At 37.8% G+C, this 19,336-nt stretch overlaps 1 protein-coding gene across 10 annotated transcripts in view; it reads left to right on the forward strand.

Moving 5' to 3' along the window:
* The window catches only part of CEP170 (centrosomal protein 170), a 109,768-nt gene extending 95,619 nt beyond the window's left edge, over positions 1-14,149 (forward strand). For 6 of the 10 annotated variants that reach the window (XM_033099392.1, XM_033099390.1, XM_033099387.1 and 3 more), the window contains 6 exons: positions 616-793; positions 2,809-2,979; positions 6,791-6,879; positions 8,278-8,371; positions 9,122-9,173; positions 10,723-13,069. In XM_033099392.1, coding sequence (XP_032955283.1) covers positions 616-793; positions 2,809-2,979; positions 6,791-6,879; positions 8,278-8,371; positions 9,122-9,173; positions 10,723-11,012 — 874 coding nt within the window. In that variant the 3' untranslated portion in view covers positions 11,013-13,069. Of the gene's footprint in view, positions 1-615; positions 794-2,808; positions 2,980-6,790; positions 6,880-8,277; positions 8,372-9,121; positions 9,174-10,722 lie in introns of all 10 variants that reach the window. The other 4 variants (XM_033099391.1, XM_033099385.1, XM_033099389.1 and 1 more) reach the window with 3 other exon arrangements.
* Positions 14,150-19,336: the final 5,187 nt, after the last annotated feature.

The following is a 19,336-nucleotide window of genomic DNA, read 5'->3' on the forward strand; positions in this document are numbered from 1 at the left end:
ATTGCTTCTGTTGGGCCGTAAGCTTCAACTAAGCTTCTCTTTTTAAATTTATAGTTTTTATGCAATCACTGCATTCTTTATCTTTCAAGCTCACATTTTGCATAAGTTAAAAAATGCTACATTGTACTTCGGATTTTAAAGAGATACACAGTTTTTTTGTCAGATACCTACTGAATGGAACGTTATTGCTGTGGGTTTAATGACTGCTGTAATTTTGAAGTAGCGATAATTGTCAAAAATTTCCAGTATTGCTGATACCACTGTGGTTTGTTGCTTGTATTTATAATTAAAAGAAATGCTAAGCTTCAGTGAAAATAAAATTGTAATTGCTTTTTCTCATCCAAGTGTATTTTGAAAAACTTATCACTTCTTCAGGGTGTTTCACGTATATTTTTCAAAATGACAACTTACAGATTATATAAAATTTAGTTTTATTAATTTTGGGATTTAAAGTTTAAGATTTTTAATATCAAAATAGATAATAGCATTTCCAAAGAACTTTACATTTCCACTACAAACCTAGATAAACGACTTGTTACTGATTCCCTCATAAATGATTGTTTCTAGAGCTATTCTTTCAAAGGAATTAAACTTCTTTTCTAAACTTGTTACCAGGATCAGCCAAGATCTTGCTCTCATTGCTCGGGAAATCAACGATGTAGCGGGAGAGATAGATTCAGTGACGTCCTCAGGCACTGCCCCTAGTACCACAGTAAGCACTGCCGCCACCACCCCTGGCTCTGCCATAGACACTAGAGAAGAGGTAGGAGATCTTCATGGAGAAATGCATAAGGTTCTTTCTTTTCTTTATTTCTTTTGCTTTTAGCTTTTTGCTTCGTTTATTTTAGTTCTGTCCACCTCCCTGTTTGCATGAAGCTCTGCATTTTCTAACTTTGCTTTAACAAATTTCTTTGATGTTTTTGTGACAAAACTAGTAAAGGCTGACATTTGGTCTACTATGAACATGAAGTTGTAGAATGCTTTTTAAAAGTACTTTGCTAGTTACTGGTACATACATTCACCTAAACTGAATATAAATAGTATCTGAAAAGCAAACGAAAATTTGATAAACGATTGTATAAAGTTTCGGTAAAGTTTGGCTATGAAAATGCTTCAATTAAATGGTATTTTCAAAGCTAGTTAATGAGAAGATATTTTTAATAGCAAAAGAAAAATTCTACAGTTTCACTACTTTAAATATTCTGTTGATGAATATACACACACTCACACACATACTCAAGGGTACTCTGAGAATTGAAATACACACACCCACACAAATACATACGTATTCAGTTTTAAAACATACTTGTAAACTCTGGAATGTAAGTTACCATATAGCCTGTTGTTCTTCCAAAACCAGGGCTCCTGCTCTCCAACTCCGGGGGGGGCACCTTTTACTTAAAATGATTCCAGTAGGTACCTTTAACATATGAAAGTAATGGTACTCTGGTCATGTTGGCTCTCTGGATCTGGTGCAAAAATGCAAGCAAGAGGTTGGCATTTGAAAAAAGGAATTAAAGTTGTAGTAGGACAAAGCCACACTCATTGGTTTAATTATCATCTGGCTTTTCATGCCACACTGTCCGGATTGAGTAGTTGGACACAGACTGTGTGGCTGCAAAGCCTAAAATATTCATTCTCTGGCCCTTTACAGAAAAATATTTGCCAATCTCTAATATTGATGATTCCACTTGTTTAATTTATAAAAGAACGTTCTCAATAGTAACCCAAAATGGCTAGCCTTTTTGACAAATTTAATTCTGGTAAACTCTGCTAATAATATTTTCTTCAGTTGCTTTTTGTCACATTCCTTTTATAATCTAATTCTTTAGTAGTCATTTTTTGGTTGTTTTGTTCCCCTTCCTGTGTTGTCTAATTTTGTAAAAGATGTTTCATCAATCTGTGTAGTTTTGTTACCACACTGATCAATTGTAAATGGATATAAAATCATCCTTATTGGTGAAAAACAAAAGGATCTTCTTGGTGGCAAGACATACACAATTCTTCTGGTACATTTACAATGATAAAGATATTAATTTCTCTGCTGTCTAAATTTTATCTAACATGATTATACATTCATTCAGACCTAGTAAAATTATTCAAACATTTCAATGACTAGTTTTTCATTTTTCCTTTTTTGTTTTATTTCTGAATATTGTACTAGAGTTTATTTATTCCTTCTTCAGTAAACCTTTGTATTGTATGTGTATAATTTGCACTGTAGGTGGCAGTATATCCTTTTTATTGGAATATGTAATTTCTGTAGCATTGTTAAAAGTTTATCTGATTAAAACCAAAATACTTATTTTGCGGATTTAAATTTTTTTCCTTTTGTAAACTTAATTGGAATTTACAATTCATGTATCTGTGAAGAAATTTGACACCTGGATTGGGGAGGAAAAAAAAGGATAAAACGAGATAGGAAACTAAAAGAAAAAGAAACATTATTTTACCACTGGTAAGACAATGTGAGTAAAACGAACTCCTTGTCCATCCACACGGCTCACCTTTTTCAATTTACCATCTCTTTTCCATTTGGGGGAAATCTTATCCATGGAAGAATCAAATTTATAATAGCTATATATTTTGGAATTTAAAAATAAAATCTATATGGATGAACATACATTTTATAAAACAGACATCTCTGAAGTGCTTATAAAAAGAGAGCGTAATTGGTTTATTGAAGATACACTTCTGTTACTCACTGAGAATGAAATAACTTCTGTTTAATCATAAAAATTATAATGCTAGTATCTGCGCTTTTCCAAATTACTCTAGTCTCATGAGGGTTTGCTTTTGTCCTATTAGTTGGTTGATCGTGTTTTCGATGAAAGCCTCAACTTCCGAAAGATCCCTCCATTAGTTCATTCTAAAACACCAGAAGGAAACAACTGTCGGTCTAATGATTCCAGACCTCAACCGTCAGAGCCTCCAGATCACTTAACAATTACAAGGCGGAGAACCTGGAGCAGGGACGAAGTAAGTAAACCATAAACATTAACAAATGGCAGAGGAGGGATGTCCCATCTGTGGGAAAAGAAGGATCCGTTCAATAAATAGGCTGGAAAAAAGTGCTTATCTTTATGGATAGAATGAAATTTCACCTTGACGTCACATCATATACAAACAATTAACTCCAAATGAATTACATTCGTAAAGACTGAAAGCAAAACTCTGTGACTTTTAGTAAAAAGTATCGGTAAATCTCTGTCAACACTGGTAGGGAATGATTCTTTTAAAGACACAGAAAGTTTTGACTTTAAAGATTGATAAATTTGAGTATATTAAAAGACTTGTATGAAACATACAGCCAAGAAAGGATTCATATCCAGAATATATAAAGAACTCTTAACCAATCAATTTAAAAAGGCAAGAACAACCCAATAGAAAAACAGGAACAGTATTTCACTGAAGGGAAAATACCTAAGGCCATAACATCCAAAGAGATGTTCAGTTTCACACGTGTTCAAAGGAATACAGTCAAGACTACAGTGAGATTATTTTATACTCATTCAATTGGCAGCACATAAATAAAATCAAAAAATATTTTACGTGGATACATAGACTTTCTTATGGGTTGCTGGTGGAGGCTCAACTGGTACAGTAAGTTTGGAAAGTAGTTGGACATAATTTCCTGAAGTGGCACATAAACATAGCACATGATCTAACAGTTTTAGTGCTGGTATATCCCCAAGAGAAAGCCTTCCCCACTGACCACAGGAGTCATGCAAAAGAGTATTTATAGTAGGCTCTGTGGACAATAACAAAAACTTGGAAACAATCTAAGTGTTTATGTCCGTAGGAAAGTGAGTGTATATAGTGTTGTGTTCGCATATTGAACAGCTACAGCCACGCACCACCTAAGGAAAGTTCAGGCAATGACGGACGGCATGTACGACGGTGGCCCCATAAGATTGTGATGAAGCTGAATGTCCTGTAAGACGTGGAAGGATTTGTGGTCCGGAGGATGTTTTTTTCCCTGACAGGAGCAGTATCTGTGGGGCTTGGCAATAGATGCCCCCTCACTCACAGCACCTCAGTTCTGAGTGCACAGATTACCTCCCGGTCACTCAGCCCCTGACCTGCCTGTCAGGAGGACAGGAGGAGCCTGTCCCCCCAGCGTTACACAGTCAGAGGGAGCTGCAGCCCTCCCAGAGCTGGCTGGATGGTCTTCAGAGGACATGGCTGTAATTCTTTATTGAGAACCCAAGATCCTGTACAAGGACTCAGGTCCGCAGGAGCCACCTTCACAAGTGTCAAGTGCCACTGCCACTTTAGTGACAACTTTCTGTGGTGGTGTGGGACCAGCCTGTTCCTGTATTTTGGAAATATTTTCAGGCTGTAATGGTCTACAGCATAGATGAGTTTTATTTCTTTCATCAGTTCAATGCCATAGAGAGCCCTTTGTGTCAAATAGGGTCAACAGAACCAAAAACAAATTTCCAAATTTAAATACCAAGTCTTTAGTTCTCCACCCTGTCCGTGTTAAACACCCTCTTTTTTATGAATACCACGGAGTTCCTTAATCTGACCACTGCTCCAGTACGTAAGAGCCCAAACCACATCGCCATGATAACCCCCTATGTTCTTTTATCTCTTTATCTTGGTTTCTTATTCCTACGGGACCTCAGGCCCCTTTCACTCCCTCCCAACAGTCACTGTTAAGTGATCTATGCCTCACCAGCCAGTTTCTCCTCCATATATCCCATCAATCCAGCCCACATCCCTGTTCATGGAGCAGCAGTGCCAGCTGCCAGCTTCCAAGTCCTGTTTCTGACCTTGTTGGAAGGAAGCAGGGAAGCATAGTGTTGATAAAGTCCCCAGTATTGGACAGCCATGTCCTAGGTCCTGACATGCACTCCCCACGCACGCACTGACTCACCCAGAGTAACTTCTGTCCTGCAAGCTCCACTCATGGTAAGTGCCCTGTACAGGTGGACCATTTTTTATCTTTTATACTGTATTTGTACTGTACCGTCTCTTATGTTTAGATACAGATAGTTACCGTTGTGTACTAGTCATAAGCTGCCTACAGCATTCAGTCTAGTAACGTGCTGTGCAGGCTTGTAGCCCAGGAGCAACAGGCTGTACCATAGAGCCTGGGTGTGTAGTCGGCTGCACCAGCTAGATTTGTGTAAGTGCCTCTGATGGTCCCACGACGACAAAATCGCCTAATGATGCATTTCTCAGAATTTCTATTTCCCCATCATTAAGCAACACATGACTGTATAGAGTAATCAAAATAAAGAACTATAGTGATACGGGTGAATTTTAGCAATATAACATTAAATGAAGAAAGTAATTCTCAAAAGATTATATATAATGTGGTTCTTTGTCATTAATTTTTAAAAAGGAAAATAAATACTAGGGACAGAAATAGATCTAAGAAATGATAGAAAAAAGAAAGCATGGGAATGATGAATGGAATTCAGGATATTCTTTACCTTGGGTGAAGGAAGGCAGGGAGATTGGATGGGGGACCTGATATGACTAGAGGTAGATCACTATCAGTGTCTTCATACCAAACCGCGGAAGCCTCAGTGGCATAGAGCAATAAGCATTTGTTGATCACACACCTATGGCTTAACTGGTACTGCTCGTCTGGCCAATCGGAAGTTGTAGGGTGGGTCCATGTTTGCTCCATGCGTCTCCATATTGCTTGGACCAGTGGTCTAGCTAGGGCTTGTTCTCGTGGTGGTTATATGAGAAACAAGAGAGCGAGCCCCACCATGTAGGCACATGTCACATCTTTGCTGTGCCCTGTCTGCTAACCTCTCACTGGGGAAAGCGAGTCACATGCCTGAAGCCAAATGCCAGGGGGTGGAAAAGTACCCTCCTCCCATGAGGGTGCAGACAAGGAGGGAATGAATATGTTTGAACAATATCTACTCTGTCACAGTGTTATTGTCCTAGCTTTGGGGTAGTAGATTCATTAAGTGTTTATTACATCAATATAAAGAAAGAAAGAGTAATCCAAGTGACCGATGATACGTGATTATGATTAATGTTGTGTACCTGTGGACCAATATGGATAGAAATTATTAAATTATTATTTAAAAATATAACTTTGGCCATGAGAAATCAGGGAAAGAGGAGTTTATTGAAAAGGTGTATGGAATGGAAAGTAGATGACATGAGTGTGGGGAAAATTCAAGGACAGAATGAAGTTCATTCACCAAGGAATGGTCATTTAATTAGTACCATGGAAAGAGCTCATGGGAAGGACATGCGGAGGTGACACCGGTGCCCACGTAGGGAGTGGGTGGAAGGAAAATACAGAAAACAGCAATTGACAAGCAGGGTTCGATCAACTGGAGAGGTACCAGCCCCCATCATAAAACTTATTATTCTGAGTAAATTTAAAAAATGTATCTATCCCACTAGACTGCCCTGGAGAGCACTGAATTCATATTATTTGATGAAAGGAGAGAGAGTAAATTTAGTGTTCTACATTATTTATTTTTCCTTTTTGCAATAATTTAAATGAGAGGCATAAGAATCAGGATCATGACATTAATGGAAGATAAGGAGATATGGATTGGTTTCTGAAAGTGATATGACCAAAATAATATGGAAACAAGTTATTTAACAAAAAGTACCTTCTTTGTTAATATTTACTTCTTTCTCAATTTAGTTATATGTTCCTCTAATTACATTCTTCATTGACCTTTTGTTAAAGTTGGCATAGATACTAAATGCCCCTAACTATAGTGGGTTGTGACTAGTATTCTTGGTGGTGATACAATATAGTGGTGATATTTTAATGTACTTTTTTCTTTGGCTGTTTCAGGTCATGGGAGATAATCTGCTGCTCTCGTCCGTCTTTCAGTTCTCTAGGAAGATAAGGCAGTCTATAGATAAAACAGCTGGGAAGATCAGGTACTGTTTTGTTACTCAGACCCGTGCTCATGTCTTAACAGTCGCCTGTCTCAAGCCTGCTCCCACAGCTGTTAGGAACTGGTGAAGTCAGTGGCCCTGCACTTACTGTTGCCTTGTGCCCTCCGTGGTCCTTCATCTGTGTGTCCCTTGGTGTCTCTTTTGTAGTCATTGTTTTCTTACTTTCTGCCAGTCATAAACCTGTTAGGACTCTTACAACACATAATAATTTACTTATGCCTTAATATCAGTCATTAGGATAACAGCTCTTAGGTGTCTGGCAAGTATATTTAGTTTTTTGGGTTTTGGAAAATTTAACAGTATATCAGAATATTCTTATGTTAGATTCTAGAACCATTGTTGCCTTTTTAAGCATGGTTATGTGTATTGTAGATGTTCCAGACTTGATTGGATATTGATGAATTTCCTGTTTTTAAATAACCTGAACCTGGCATATTGATCTTTGAAGAAATACAAATAAGAATGTAATTTAGTTTACTACTTAAATACTGATCAGCCTCCAACAGTGATATTTACTTGTACAGTGTTGATGTTTATATAAGACATCCAAACTAGATTTTCAGGCTCAGTGAAGAAATTTAAATGAAATCAAAAGGGTGCCTAGTATTTACATCTCTTTAAAACTACTGAGTCATGTCTCAGATTCCAAAGTATTGGGGAGAGAAAGATACCACATTTGAAAGACAAATCAAAATTTTGTGGTACTTTATTTTATAACATAATATATTTGAGCTTAGTTTCTAACATAAGGATAATTATTGGCAGTTGTTTTATCCAAAGGATAGTGTCTTAATTCCTAACAGGTAATTATGTACAATATACAACATGAATTAAGATTTTTAAAGCAAAGCACAGTAAGCACTCCAATTTCCAACCTTTAAAATAATGTTTACACTTTGCTCAATCAGTAAAATTCTTTTTCCTATATAGAGAGGTCTTACAGACATGTTGGTTTAATACATAATGCAACCTATTTTTATCTTAATTTTATCTTATATGTATCCTGCATATATTTTATCTGAACAAAGTCATGTTTTCATTATTAGTGGTGGTTATATGGTTAATTATAAATATTAGATTAAAATTTGGGGGTTATATCATCATTACATTTGTTTTATATTTGGTTTTCAATAAAGAATAAGTTAAATACAAAAGGATTTATGTGTATATTCATAACCACGCAGGTACTTTTTTAATACAGATCGCATATAAATGAGTTTATCGGTAATATTGGCTAATATTTAATTTACAGTTTATGCAATATTTAATGGTTTCTTTATCCTTGTGTAGCTTTAAAAAGAAAATACTGTTTCTGTATTGATAAAAATGTGATGTTTCTAAAACATGAAAAGTAAAATGCTTACATTTTTTTATTTATAGAATTTTATTTAAAGATAAAGATCGGAATTGGGATGAAATAGAAAGCAAGTTAAGAGCTGAAAGTGAAGTTCCTATTGTGAAAACCTCAAGCATGGTATAGTAATTTTTTTCAATATTAAAACATTTTAATAGCGAGGTTTTATTTTAAGAGAATGAGATGCTAATTTTTTAATTGTTTTTTGATTGACATTTTTAAAGGAAGATATAAGTACACAAATTTGGGATATTTTTATGCCTTCAGCTGTCTTTGACAGGGGTTTAAAGTGTTTATTGCTTTAAAGTTGCAAAGGGTATGAGGAACCTTTTATGTTTCTCACTATTATACATTCTTGTTCTTATAATAATTACACATTATAAATAGGCAATTTTGAGATAAAAGCCAAACTCAAATATAAGTTAACTTGAGTCATTCCCATTTGCTCAATAGTCTGCTCGTCTCCTCAAGAATTTGTATTGATTTTCATTGGTCAGGGAGTCACTCTAAAACTGAGCTTGGCACTTTATACATTTTTCCAAAGAAAATCCTTAGGCACTTTGCAAAATTGTTGCAAGTTTGATCAATACACATTTTTCAAAATCTTTTCTTATACCGTAGTATTGTCTGTCATTATCTCATCGTCTGTCATTATCTCATTGAAAAAAAGTAATTCTATTTCAACATTAAAGATTTTAAAATTTGAATCTTGTTTACTAGATATCATAATTATTCCATATCCTGAAATATTTTGCTACAAATGTAGTGCCATGTGGATAATGTTAAGTATTCCTGATAAGATGAGAGTCATTGCTTATCCAATAAAAATGTTTTACATAAAGCTAACTTTTGCCATTGCTTTCCCTGCAGGAGATTTCTTCTATCTTACAGGAGCTGAAAAGAGTTGAAAAGCAGCTACAAGGTAAATTTACTACTGAATGAAACAAAAAGAGCTAACGGTGTAGGATAAGCGCATTCTAAGTGGTATTTTTTCAAATATTAGAACATTATTTGATTAAATGTAATGACATATGGATAAAGATACAGAATTCTACATATCCAAATTACCCATAAAAAGGAAGGTTTAAATCTAATATAATTAAAAACAATAATATTAAGTCTTGGGCATATTGCTAGATGTTATAAACTAACTCACAATATTATATGTAGTACCTATTTTATATATATACGTATAGACCTATACGTATATATATACTATATATATTAATATATGAAGAATATATAAAAATGTATTAAAATACGTGTATGCAGCTGAAAATGCTTATTGGCAATTAGCATTACTTATTTGATGTAAAAATTCTCACATTACATTTGTGGTGTAACCCAAATAAACTTGTATTCTAACACATAATAACTGGATGCACAATAAGAAATGAGTGCATATTGGCCGTAGGGACCAGAAGAGGATGGAGAGAAGAAAGACAACATCCTAAACTTTGACAACATCATTGTTTTTATGTCACATCTTAACATGCATTAATACCTGTGTATGCCTTGACCCAGAAGTGCTGGGTGCTACAACAAGCAGATTCCAGAGTGAACTGCTAATTCTACTTGGTTTTTATCACAGGCATAACATGTTAGTCCTGGCTAAGTGATTTGTAATCTTTATTTAGCCTCTACACTCCTGAGGGTTTGGATATACCCCCTTGAGTAAAAGTGCCTTGCTAACGTGCTTGTTAGCTGGTCCAGTGGGGGTAGACTTCAAAAGGACCTCTTAGGTGATTCTAAAATCTATCATGCTTCCTTCTCCCAAATCCCCACTGTACCCAATGCCAAGTTGAAAATTATTGCCGAAGATTTTCCCTCGTCCACTCAAAGGTTTTTTAGATTGAAAACTAGTCTTACTTGGCCCCTCCCAAGGAGGTAGTCTGTTTGGCCTGCTGGGGCTGCCATGGGGTATTAGCTTAGTATCCAGGCTATGAGGGGATCCTAAGACTCAGTGGTGCGTACACACTTGCAAGGGCTGATGAATGACAACATGCTATGGTAGCATCCAGAGAGTGCTGATAATTCTTTTGGTTTCCCCAGTCTTCAAATTATTCTGAACCCCATCATAGCAACTAATCCCCAGTTAACTGAGTGATAAATATGGCTGGCAGTGTTTAATGAAATAATAACCACTATTTTCACTTATCCTCTCACAATAATGAAAGCAAATTTCAGAAGGATCTTTCCTGAATTCCATATCTCCAATTCCCAGTCTTCAGCAGGCTCTGAAATGCCCAGAAGTGAGCTACTTAAGAGTAGCAGAAAAAGCATTCAGGTCTCTCTAGTCTATAGATCAGCTTCAGAATTATTGAAAGTGGGGTTTTCAAAACAGTATGGAAAGGATTAGCCAAAATTAAGCATCAGATACAAGCATCCGTAGTCAAAATATTATCCGAGTCATGAGCAACGACTGCATCTACCATTAAATCTTTGTTTCCCATTCCTGTTTTTTCCTTCAGCAATCAATGCTATGATTGATCCAGATGGAACATTGGAGGCTCTGAACAACATGGGATTTCCCAGCGCCATGCTGCCATCTCCACCCAAACAGAAGTCCAGCCCTGTGAATAACCACAGCAGCCCGGGTCAGACACCAACACTGTGCCAGCCAGAAGCTAGGGTCCTTCATCCTGCTGCTACCTCAGTCTCAGCTGAATTTGAGAACACAGAATCTGAGGCTGATTTCAGTATACATTTCAATAGGTTCAACCCTGACGGGGAAGAGGAAGGTGTTGCAGTACATGAATGACTCTCTTGATTGTTAGAAAATAATTACCTGTGGAATGACTAGGAATATCGGAAGCAGCATAGTGTTGACTTGTGCAAAACACGACAGCTTGGTCAAGTACAATCTTGTTATCTCTGGCTTCTTAATTTTATTTATTTATTTTTTCCTATAATGTGGTGTCCTAGTCATCCTTTCAAACCACTTAGATAACCACTTGATGCACATATAGGAAAAAGCAGGTTGTGGCAGTTTCACCTTTTTGTGGTTTTATGATTTTCAAACTGAATTATATAATTGCATTCTTTCCCTTCATAGATCTTTGTGTTTTTGTTTTTGTTTTTAAGCCATGCTGTGACCTACAAGCAAACTAAATACCCAACATTTCAGACCCCCATGTCTCCTGTGCCAAGCTGCTCCCTGAAATGGACTCTCTCTCCATCTGTACAGATTTCTTAAACACTTATATTTGCTTCTCAATAATAGGATTTCTATTAGGACTCATTACCATTGGATACAATGACATATAACTCTCTACACTCAAACTGACCTTTCAAAACAGCCTTGTGTTCTAAAATTTTCCAACATATATGTGATTTATATAACTTTGTTGCTACGTAAATTGTCTTGGGGGTTTTACTAAGATGAACTATTATGTTTGCACTAAGATTTGCTGGGAGTGGTAGGTGGACATAGCTCTATATCAATAAGGACTAACCATCTTTTTTTGTACATAGGAGATTGAGAATACTGTACTTGTTTTAACCCCACAGTGTTTTACTCCACTTTCGAAAAGATGAATTTGGCACTTTTTTCAATTTTCTTTGTGTTTTTTTTTATGGGAGTAAGATTTTGTCTCTCATTTTAGGGCAAATGATAACTAGAAAGATTAAACTAGACAGATAGTGTAAGTGGAGTATATTTTTAAAACTAAGAACATGTATATTGTTTTCCTGTGTTCCCAAGTTTATATGTGACAGTTGGAAAAAAAAAATCCCCTTGAAATGATCATGAAGGTAAATTTTTCTTCATTCGGAGATTTGTAGACCCAGTAGTCTAAGATTAGTTGATAGTTTCACTCCCAAGCAGTGAATTGCTTCTGTGTGTTTGTTTCCCTGTAGGACCCAGTAGTCAATCCCGTCTCAGTCTTTCTCATTTGTAAGAACCCTGCAAGACGATGACAAAGGCTTTAGGCCTGCGCCACTAAACAGGAAGCCTGTGAAAAAATACCTTCTATAAGCTTGCTTTTTCTCTTTCCAGTAAGGTCACATTTGGATAAGTTTAAAAAGAAAGTAATTATCTTTGTGTTTCCAGAACACTATAATTTGGGTGAATCTTAATTCAGTTCAATATTATTAGAAGACTTGGAGTTTCTCCCTGACCCCATCAGTCTATAAAGGTTAAAACTGCAGTTTTGCAAATTTATGAAATGGTCTTTAATACTTCAGCAATAATCCTGTGCTGTATTTGTTTTAAGAAACTAACTCTGTATACTTCAAAATGTTGCAGGGTTTTAAAAAGCCTGTGCTGTTGGGCCAGTTAATAGACTCAAAAAACTCTTTTTGTAGAGATGTAAAAACAAAAGTCTGTTATATAATGGATCTCATATTTTTCTTTAAATTAAAAAAAAAAAGGTAAATGAATTATTCTCCTTGTAAAGCTAAATTCCCCATTCTGTCTAATAAAGGAAGACTGGAAAAAGTTTTTAAAGAACATGAATGGAAAGTTACAAATGCTTTGAAGGAATAAATGAAACATTAAAACAGGGTCAATCCATTTGAAGAAAAAGTCAAAATAATCACCATTTTTCCCTCTTTTATTTAATGTTTGGGTACTGATTACATCCACATGGAAGTAAAAGGTAAGGAGTTATTTAGAAAAATATTAGCATCTACTCTACTTACATTATTGTTTAAGTGTTTACACGGTTTTGTTTAATTATAAACATTTGGCCTTTTACTATGTTATTTTTATTTTTTATGAATACATTATTCTCCTTATTTATTTTTGTTACATTTATTACTTATGTTATTTTGTTATGCATTTACAACTCCATTTTTAAATAAAGTGTTTCTGGAACTGTATACAGAGATTGTACATTTTTTTTCTTCTGCCATCTAGATTGGTAATACTTCATCGTGTTGCCAGTAACCATTTACACACCATTTTCCAAAGTCTAGCAAAAGAAAGACTCCTTCAATTTTAATTAATATGTGAGAATAGCCAAGAGGGTAAGAGGAAATGAAGGCTGCCTTGTTTTCTTTTGACATTTCTAAGCATATACTCCCAGACCAGACCTCAGGCCGTGACATCAGACCGTTTCGAGAGGCTGGTGATCTCTGGGAACTCATTTGTTTTTTATGCTATTTTTCGAGAGATGGGGTTCGTGGATGTGTCCGCTCTGCCTGCCAAGTGGAAAACTGGCTAGTGGCCTGAATGGGAAATACTTCTAACCAGGTTGTGCTAACCTGTTTGGAAGCAAATACAAATTTCAGAAAAAGAACCAGAATCCAAAAATACTGGAGCCCATGGCTAGGATGGGGGAAACTGACATTAATTAGTCTCAAGTATCTACTTTTCTGGAGGAAAACAACATTCTGACCCATTAGACCTCAGAGTTTTCCATAGTTTACTTCTTAAGAAAAGTAGCTCGATAAAAGCTAGTAAGTGTAAGAGAATATGAGCCATACAATAGAATATTTTTAGCTACAAAAAATGAAGTACTAATACATGCTACAATATGGATGAAACTTGAAAACATTATGCTGAGTGAAAGCCAATCACAAAAGGCCATGTATTATGAGTGCATTTATGTGAAATGTCCAGAGTAGACAAACATGTAGAGACAAACAGACTACTGGTTGCCCATGGCTAGGGCGGGGGGATGGCAAGATCGTGGGGTTACAATGAAAGGGTACAGGGTTTCGCTGGGAGTGATGAAAACACTTAAAATTGTGATGGTCACACAACTGTAAATATACTAAAAACCATTAAATTGTGTACTTTAACTGATTGAATTATAACCAATATCACCTATACCTATATAAAATAAGTATGTAAATTTCTCAATAAAGCTGTTACAGAAGGGGAGGAGGAGGAGGAGAAATGCAATGTCAGGTGAAGATGCAACCTGACTACTGTGCCCTGGGAGCGGCCGTTTGTGTCTGTTAGCATCCCTCCTTTCCTGTATGCCCCTGTCCTCTCTGTTTTCCTTTGCATTGGGTTTAATGTCTGATTGGTTCCCTCATTAATGAGTTAAATAAAATCTTTGATGTGTTCCTTTTTAATAACAGAAAATAGGATATTTGTCATGATTTCTAGTTTATCAAAATGAATTGTACTGGGAGAACGAGAAGCCAAGACATACTTGCACAGTCGATACTGTGTTCTTGCCAAACAATTTTAATACCATCGTCTAAAACTAGCAACTGCTATGTGCTGACACCGGTAGGTCCTCACTTATTCACAACAACCCAGAATTATAGATAAGAAATACTAGTCCCATTTTACAGAGGTAGGGGCTTGAGACATATATAGTCATAGCAGAAAGCCACTCAAATAGCAGAAATCCTGCAACTAAACAATGTAATTTTGGCTTTGGGCAAATGATTTCAACTTTAGCCTGTTTTTCCTTACGGGGTGAGGGACTGGACTAGCTCATCTCTAAGGTATCATCCTGCAGTTAGTAGTTTGTATTCTCTGACCTTCAAACATTGTGCTCTTTTCTCTCTTCCCCGGATTTGTGCCAGAAACATATTTTGCTATCTTTACAGTAATTCTGCCTCTTGTGTTCCCTTAGATACTCTTATTCGTGTTATTCCTGAAGCTGCTAATCCCAGAAATCTTCCAGCTCTATTGCTTCATAAGATTTTGCTCATTTCACGTCTGCCCACATAAAGACTCCCAGGGGCTGGGCTAAACCAGGATGTCCTAGTGACAGTGGCATCATTTCCAGGAAAAAGGGCATAGCACTTACAGAACCCCTGCCCCAGGGCAGGCGCGAGGTGCCCAGGGCAGCTTTGAGAGTTTGTTTTCCTTCATACTTCTCCCTTCCACCACCGCATAATGCTCAGAGCCTCTAGGAAGGAATGTGGCAGGACAGAAAGCAACATCTGACTCTTAATTCTCTCTGGTTTTGAGGTTTTCAAGACCAAAGTCCTTAGGGGAATGTATACGACTTCGAGAAATGAAGCAAAGCATATTTGCAGGCTTCGATGGATGCCTTAGCTGGAATTAAAAGAGGGAAGGATTTCTTACATATTAGAAAATGAGGACCCTGGGTCTCCACAGATGCGGGAGAACAGGCCATAGCTTCCCAGCAGTGCCCCGGGGAGACAACACGGACAAGGGGAAACTGAGGCAACTGGGAAGTTCTGGACTTAATTGCACTTGGAAGCAACAGCCTTATGAGGGACCAACTGGTCGGGTTCCTAGGATAGGTCTCGGGACTTCTGCGGACAACTTGACACCATGCAGTCCTGGGGCCGATGGGCTATTTCAAAAGGAATGAAGTCAAGTATCATCTGCCTGCAGGGATGAGGAGCTTGAAATAAAAGTTAAAGTGGTTCAGCGAAAAGGGGATATTTTTTTCATAGTCAAGTTTATGGATTGTGGACTGATTAGATAGATAGATCGAGATGATATCTACGTCTACATAGGCATATCTAGATCTCTCACTCTCTCCCTAAATATGTACGTGTATAGATGGTTATAGATACAATTTACCCCTCTATCAATACGGCAGAGGCAGAGCCAGGGTTTAAGCCCAGATCAATTCGTGTGGAACAGCCCTGGCAAATTATTCATGGTTCCCTCTTGCATCCGCAGTGTCCCTATCCGGATAACAAACTATATGCTCATCCGGGTTGAACACCAACAGCGCTGCCCGCCACTTCTGCCTGATTCTCGAAAGCCCAGAGACAGGAGGAGGGAGGAGCACGACCCAGGAGCGGCCTGAGTCCCGGGCCTCCCGCGTCCCTGACGGGCGTGCGTCTCCAAAAGCCTGTGGCCTGGGCCGCAGCTCAGGCCCCCGGGGAAGGCGGGACAGGGTGAGGGGCGCCTGGGTTCAGTAAGATCCCTGGGGTCTATCTATGCGCTTCAGCCAGGGAACGAGCAAGTTTTGTGGGCCTGCAGCTCGTACCCGTTAGAAAATCACTAGAAAGACAAAGAATACAAAGGTACAAATACAAAATGTGGCGCTGAAAGAGTATGAAGATGAGACAAGAAATGACAACTAATTACAAGTTTCAAAAGCTGAAAAAAGGCCATAGCACCACCGCATCCAGATAAAAGAAAGCTCTCCAATATCTTTCCCTGCAGTTTTGGGCCGCTTTCTCTTTGAGGACCACTACAAGTGATGGCAATTTTGTAATCTCACTTTGTACAGGAAGAATAGAAAGCTCCTTCGGTCTCTCCTCCAGCCGCATTGATCGTTTTCCTTTTGATAGTTGGGGTGCACTAGAGACTTCACACATGGGCAGACTCACTGTTTATCGCTTTGCTGTAAAAGCACAGGCATTCTGATGAAAACCTACGCCTCCAGCTACGCTATTTATGTCCTAGAATGGAAAGAATGTTCCACAAACCAGCCAGCCTCCAGCTCCATTCATGGCGGACCTCGTTTCTCTCCACCACGCACGTGCTGCCTCTGGGACACGTTCGCGTTCTGTGTGCACCAGCAGGTCACATGAGGCAGATGGTGTTGGTGCCCGTGGCGGCTGGGCAGGTGTATGGAGATCACTCTTACACCGGAACCGGTAACAATAGCTTAACTATGCAGAGAAGAGACTGTGAACCACATTAATCATAGCCTACTAAACTCAAACAAAATATATCCCCAACTCAAATCTCCTTCTCTGGATATCCAAAAATGTCCAGGACTATTCTGACATCACCTGACACCAGGGGAAGTGTGGGGGCGGGGGATTCAGAACAGAAAGAGACAGTAGTAGCCTTAACCAAGTACAAATTTTACACAAAACATATGATCCTCTCCACACATGACTAGGTCCATCTAGGGCTTTGGAAGGGGCGGGTGCGGGTGCAAGTGAAGAGCCTTGAAAAGTTTTTTTTGGATTCACTGTAAAACCACCTTGAATTTACCTTTGTTTTCTGCTTCCCCATGCTTCTCTAGCCAGCACACTTCAGCCTCTGGCAATGTACTAGGTTATCTGTTCATTCAGGAAGTAGGATCCAAACCGACTTATCTCAGGCACTGTGATTGACACTGCAGTGCAGCAATAAGGAGGTCAAGAGAAGTTCCTGACCTGGAACTTTCTGAACTCTGGCACACTGAGGCCGATTTCCTAGCCCACTGTCAGTCCTGACACAAAATTGGCAGAGTTCGTAAAGCAACTCTGGGATTTTTGGTCTGGAAGGAAACCTCTGCTCCCCCTCTCCTTTCTCCTCCCACCCCCATCCCCCACAGCTAATCATTCAGCAATTTCTGGGATCAACCCTCGTATCACCTCTAGGCACTGTCTTAAGGGTTTACTGCAGACTCTAACAGAAGGTCCCTTTTGAAAATCTCTTGGGAGGTGACTGATGGATGCCTTGACTTAAATGCCACTATATTTATAACCTATATCCAGTGGGTCAGCAAATACTGTCGCCAAGGTACTCCTAAAATTATGAGTTTCGAGCTATTGCATTTTATTAAGATTGGTATATCCTGAGGTAGAAACGAATCCACAAGAAGATATATTTTAAGATATGTTGTCCTGGCCTTCTAGCTTCAGCAACAATAAACCAGATATTTTTAAAAATCGCTCTCCTAAATGCAAATTAAAACCACAATGAGATTTCACCTCAGTCCTGCCAGAATGGCTATCATCAATAAATCAACAAACAACAAGTGCTGGCAAGGATGTAGAGAAAAGGGATCCCTCATGCACTATTGGTGGAATTGCAAATTAGTGCAGCCACTATGAAAAACAGTGTGGAGTTTCCTCAAAAAAATTAAAAGTAGAACTATCTTATGAGCCAGCAATTCCACTCCTGGGTATTTATCCAAAGAAATCCAAAACACTAATTTGAAAAAATATATGCACCCCTATATTTACTCCAGCACTATTCACAATAGCCAAGATATGGAAACAACTGAAATGCCCATCAATAGGTGATTGGATAAATAAACTGGTACATTCATACAATGTAGTATTACTCTGCCATAAAAAAAAAAAAAGGAATGAAATCTTACCATTTGCAACAACATGGACAGACATAGAGGACATTATGCCAAGTGAAATAAGTCAGATTGAGAGAGACAAATATCATATGATCTCACTTATTTGTGGAATCTAAAGAACAGAATAAATGAGCAAACAGAACAGAAATACTCATAGAGAGAATAAACTGATGGTTGTTAGATGAAAGGGGGTTGGAGATTGGGGGAGAAAGGTGAAGGGATTAGAAAGTAAAAATTGGTAGTCACAAAATAGTCATGGGGACGTGAAATACAGTATGGGGAAAATAATGTTGTAAAGACTATGTAGGGTGTCAGATGGATACTGGACTTCTTGGGGAGATCACTTCATAGCTTACAAATGCCTAACCATTGTGCTGTACACTTGAAATTAATATAAAATAATATTGAATGTCAACTATAATTATAGACAGATGTAGCTATAGATATAAAGAATATAGATATAGATACAGATAGATATAGTCACAGGATGTAAAACACAGCACAGGGAATATAGTCAATGATATTGTAACAGCTATGTACGATGTCAGAGGGGTAGTAGACTGGGGGGGTTATCACTTTGTGAGGGGTGTAAATGTCCAATCATTATGTTGTTTTATATACCTGAAACTAATAATACATCTTTAAAAATCTCTCTCCCTCTTAACATGAAGAAACCTAAATAAAATATAACAAACATTTTAATAGCATAATTGAATTCGAAAATTCCCAGGGGTCAGAATTGAAAAGGAAATGGAAATACAGAGCTGATGCTGTGGTCTTGCTGAGAGATGGCTGGTCACTGGTTCTTGGTGACCGGGGGACTTGGGCTTTTACTTAGTGCAAGGAGAAGAAAGGAGCCTCAGCTGTGTGCATGGCAGGCAGTCGAACAGAGATTGTCACCTCAGGAAAAGGGTGACCTGGCATGAGAAGGAGCCCGTGTTTGAGGAGAAAATAGAGGGTTTTTCCAGAAATGAGTTTATACATGGATCCTCAGATTCATAAATTACAATGAGTCTCAAGCCTGATACATTTTTCTTAAATATCTGGTTGCGTTGTAGTGACATTGTAGAATACCAAAGGCAAAGAGAAAACCTTAAAAATCATCAAAGAGGGAAGAGAGGTGTTTTTTTTTTGTTTGTTTGTTTGTTTTTCTACCAAGAAG

This window comes from Rhinolophus ferrumequinum, chromosome 27 (assembly GCF_004115265.2).
Source record: "Rhinolophus ferrumequinum isolate MPI-CBG mRhiFer1 chromosome 27, mRhiFer1_v1.p, whole genome shotgun sequence".
Classification (NCBI taxonomy): Eukaryota; Metazoa; Chordata; class Mammalia; order Chiroptera; family Rhinolophidae; genus Rhinolophus; species Rhinolophus ferrumequinum.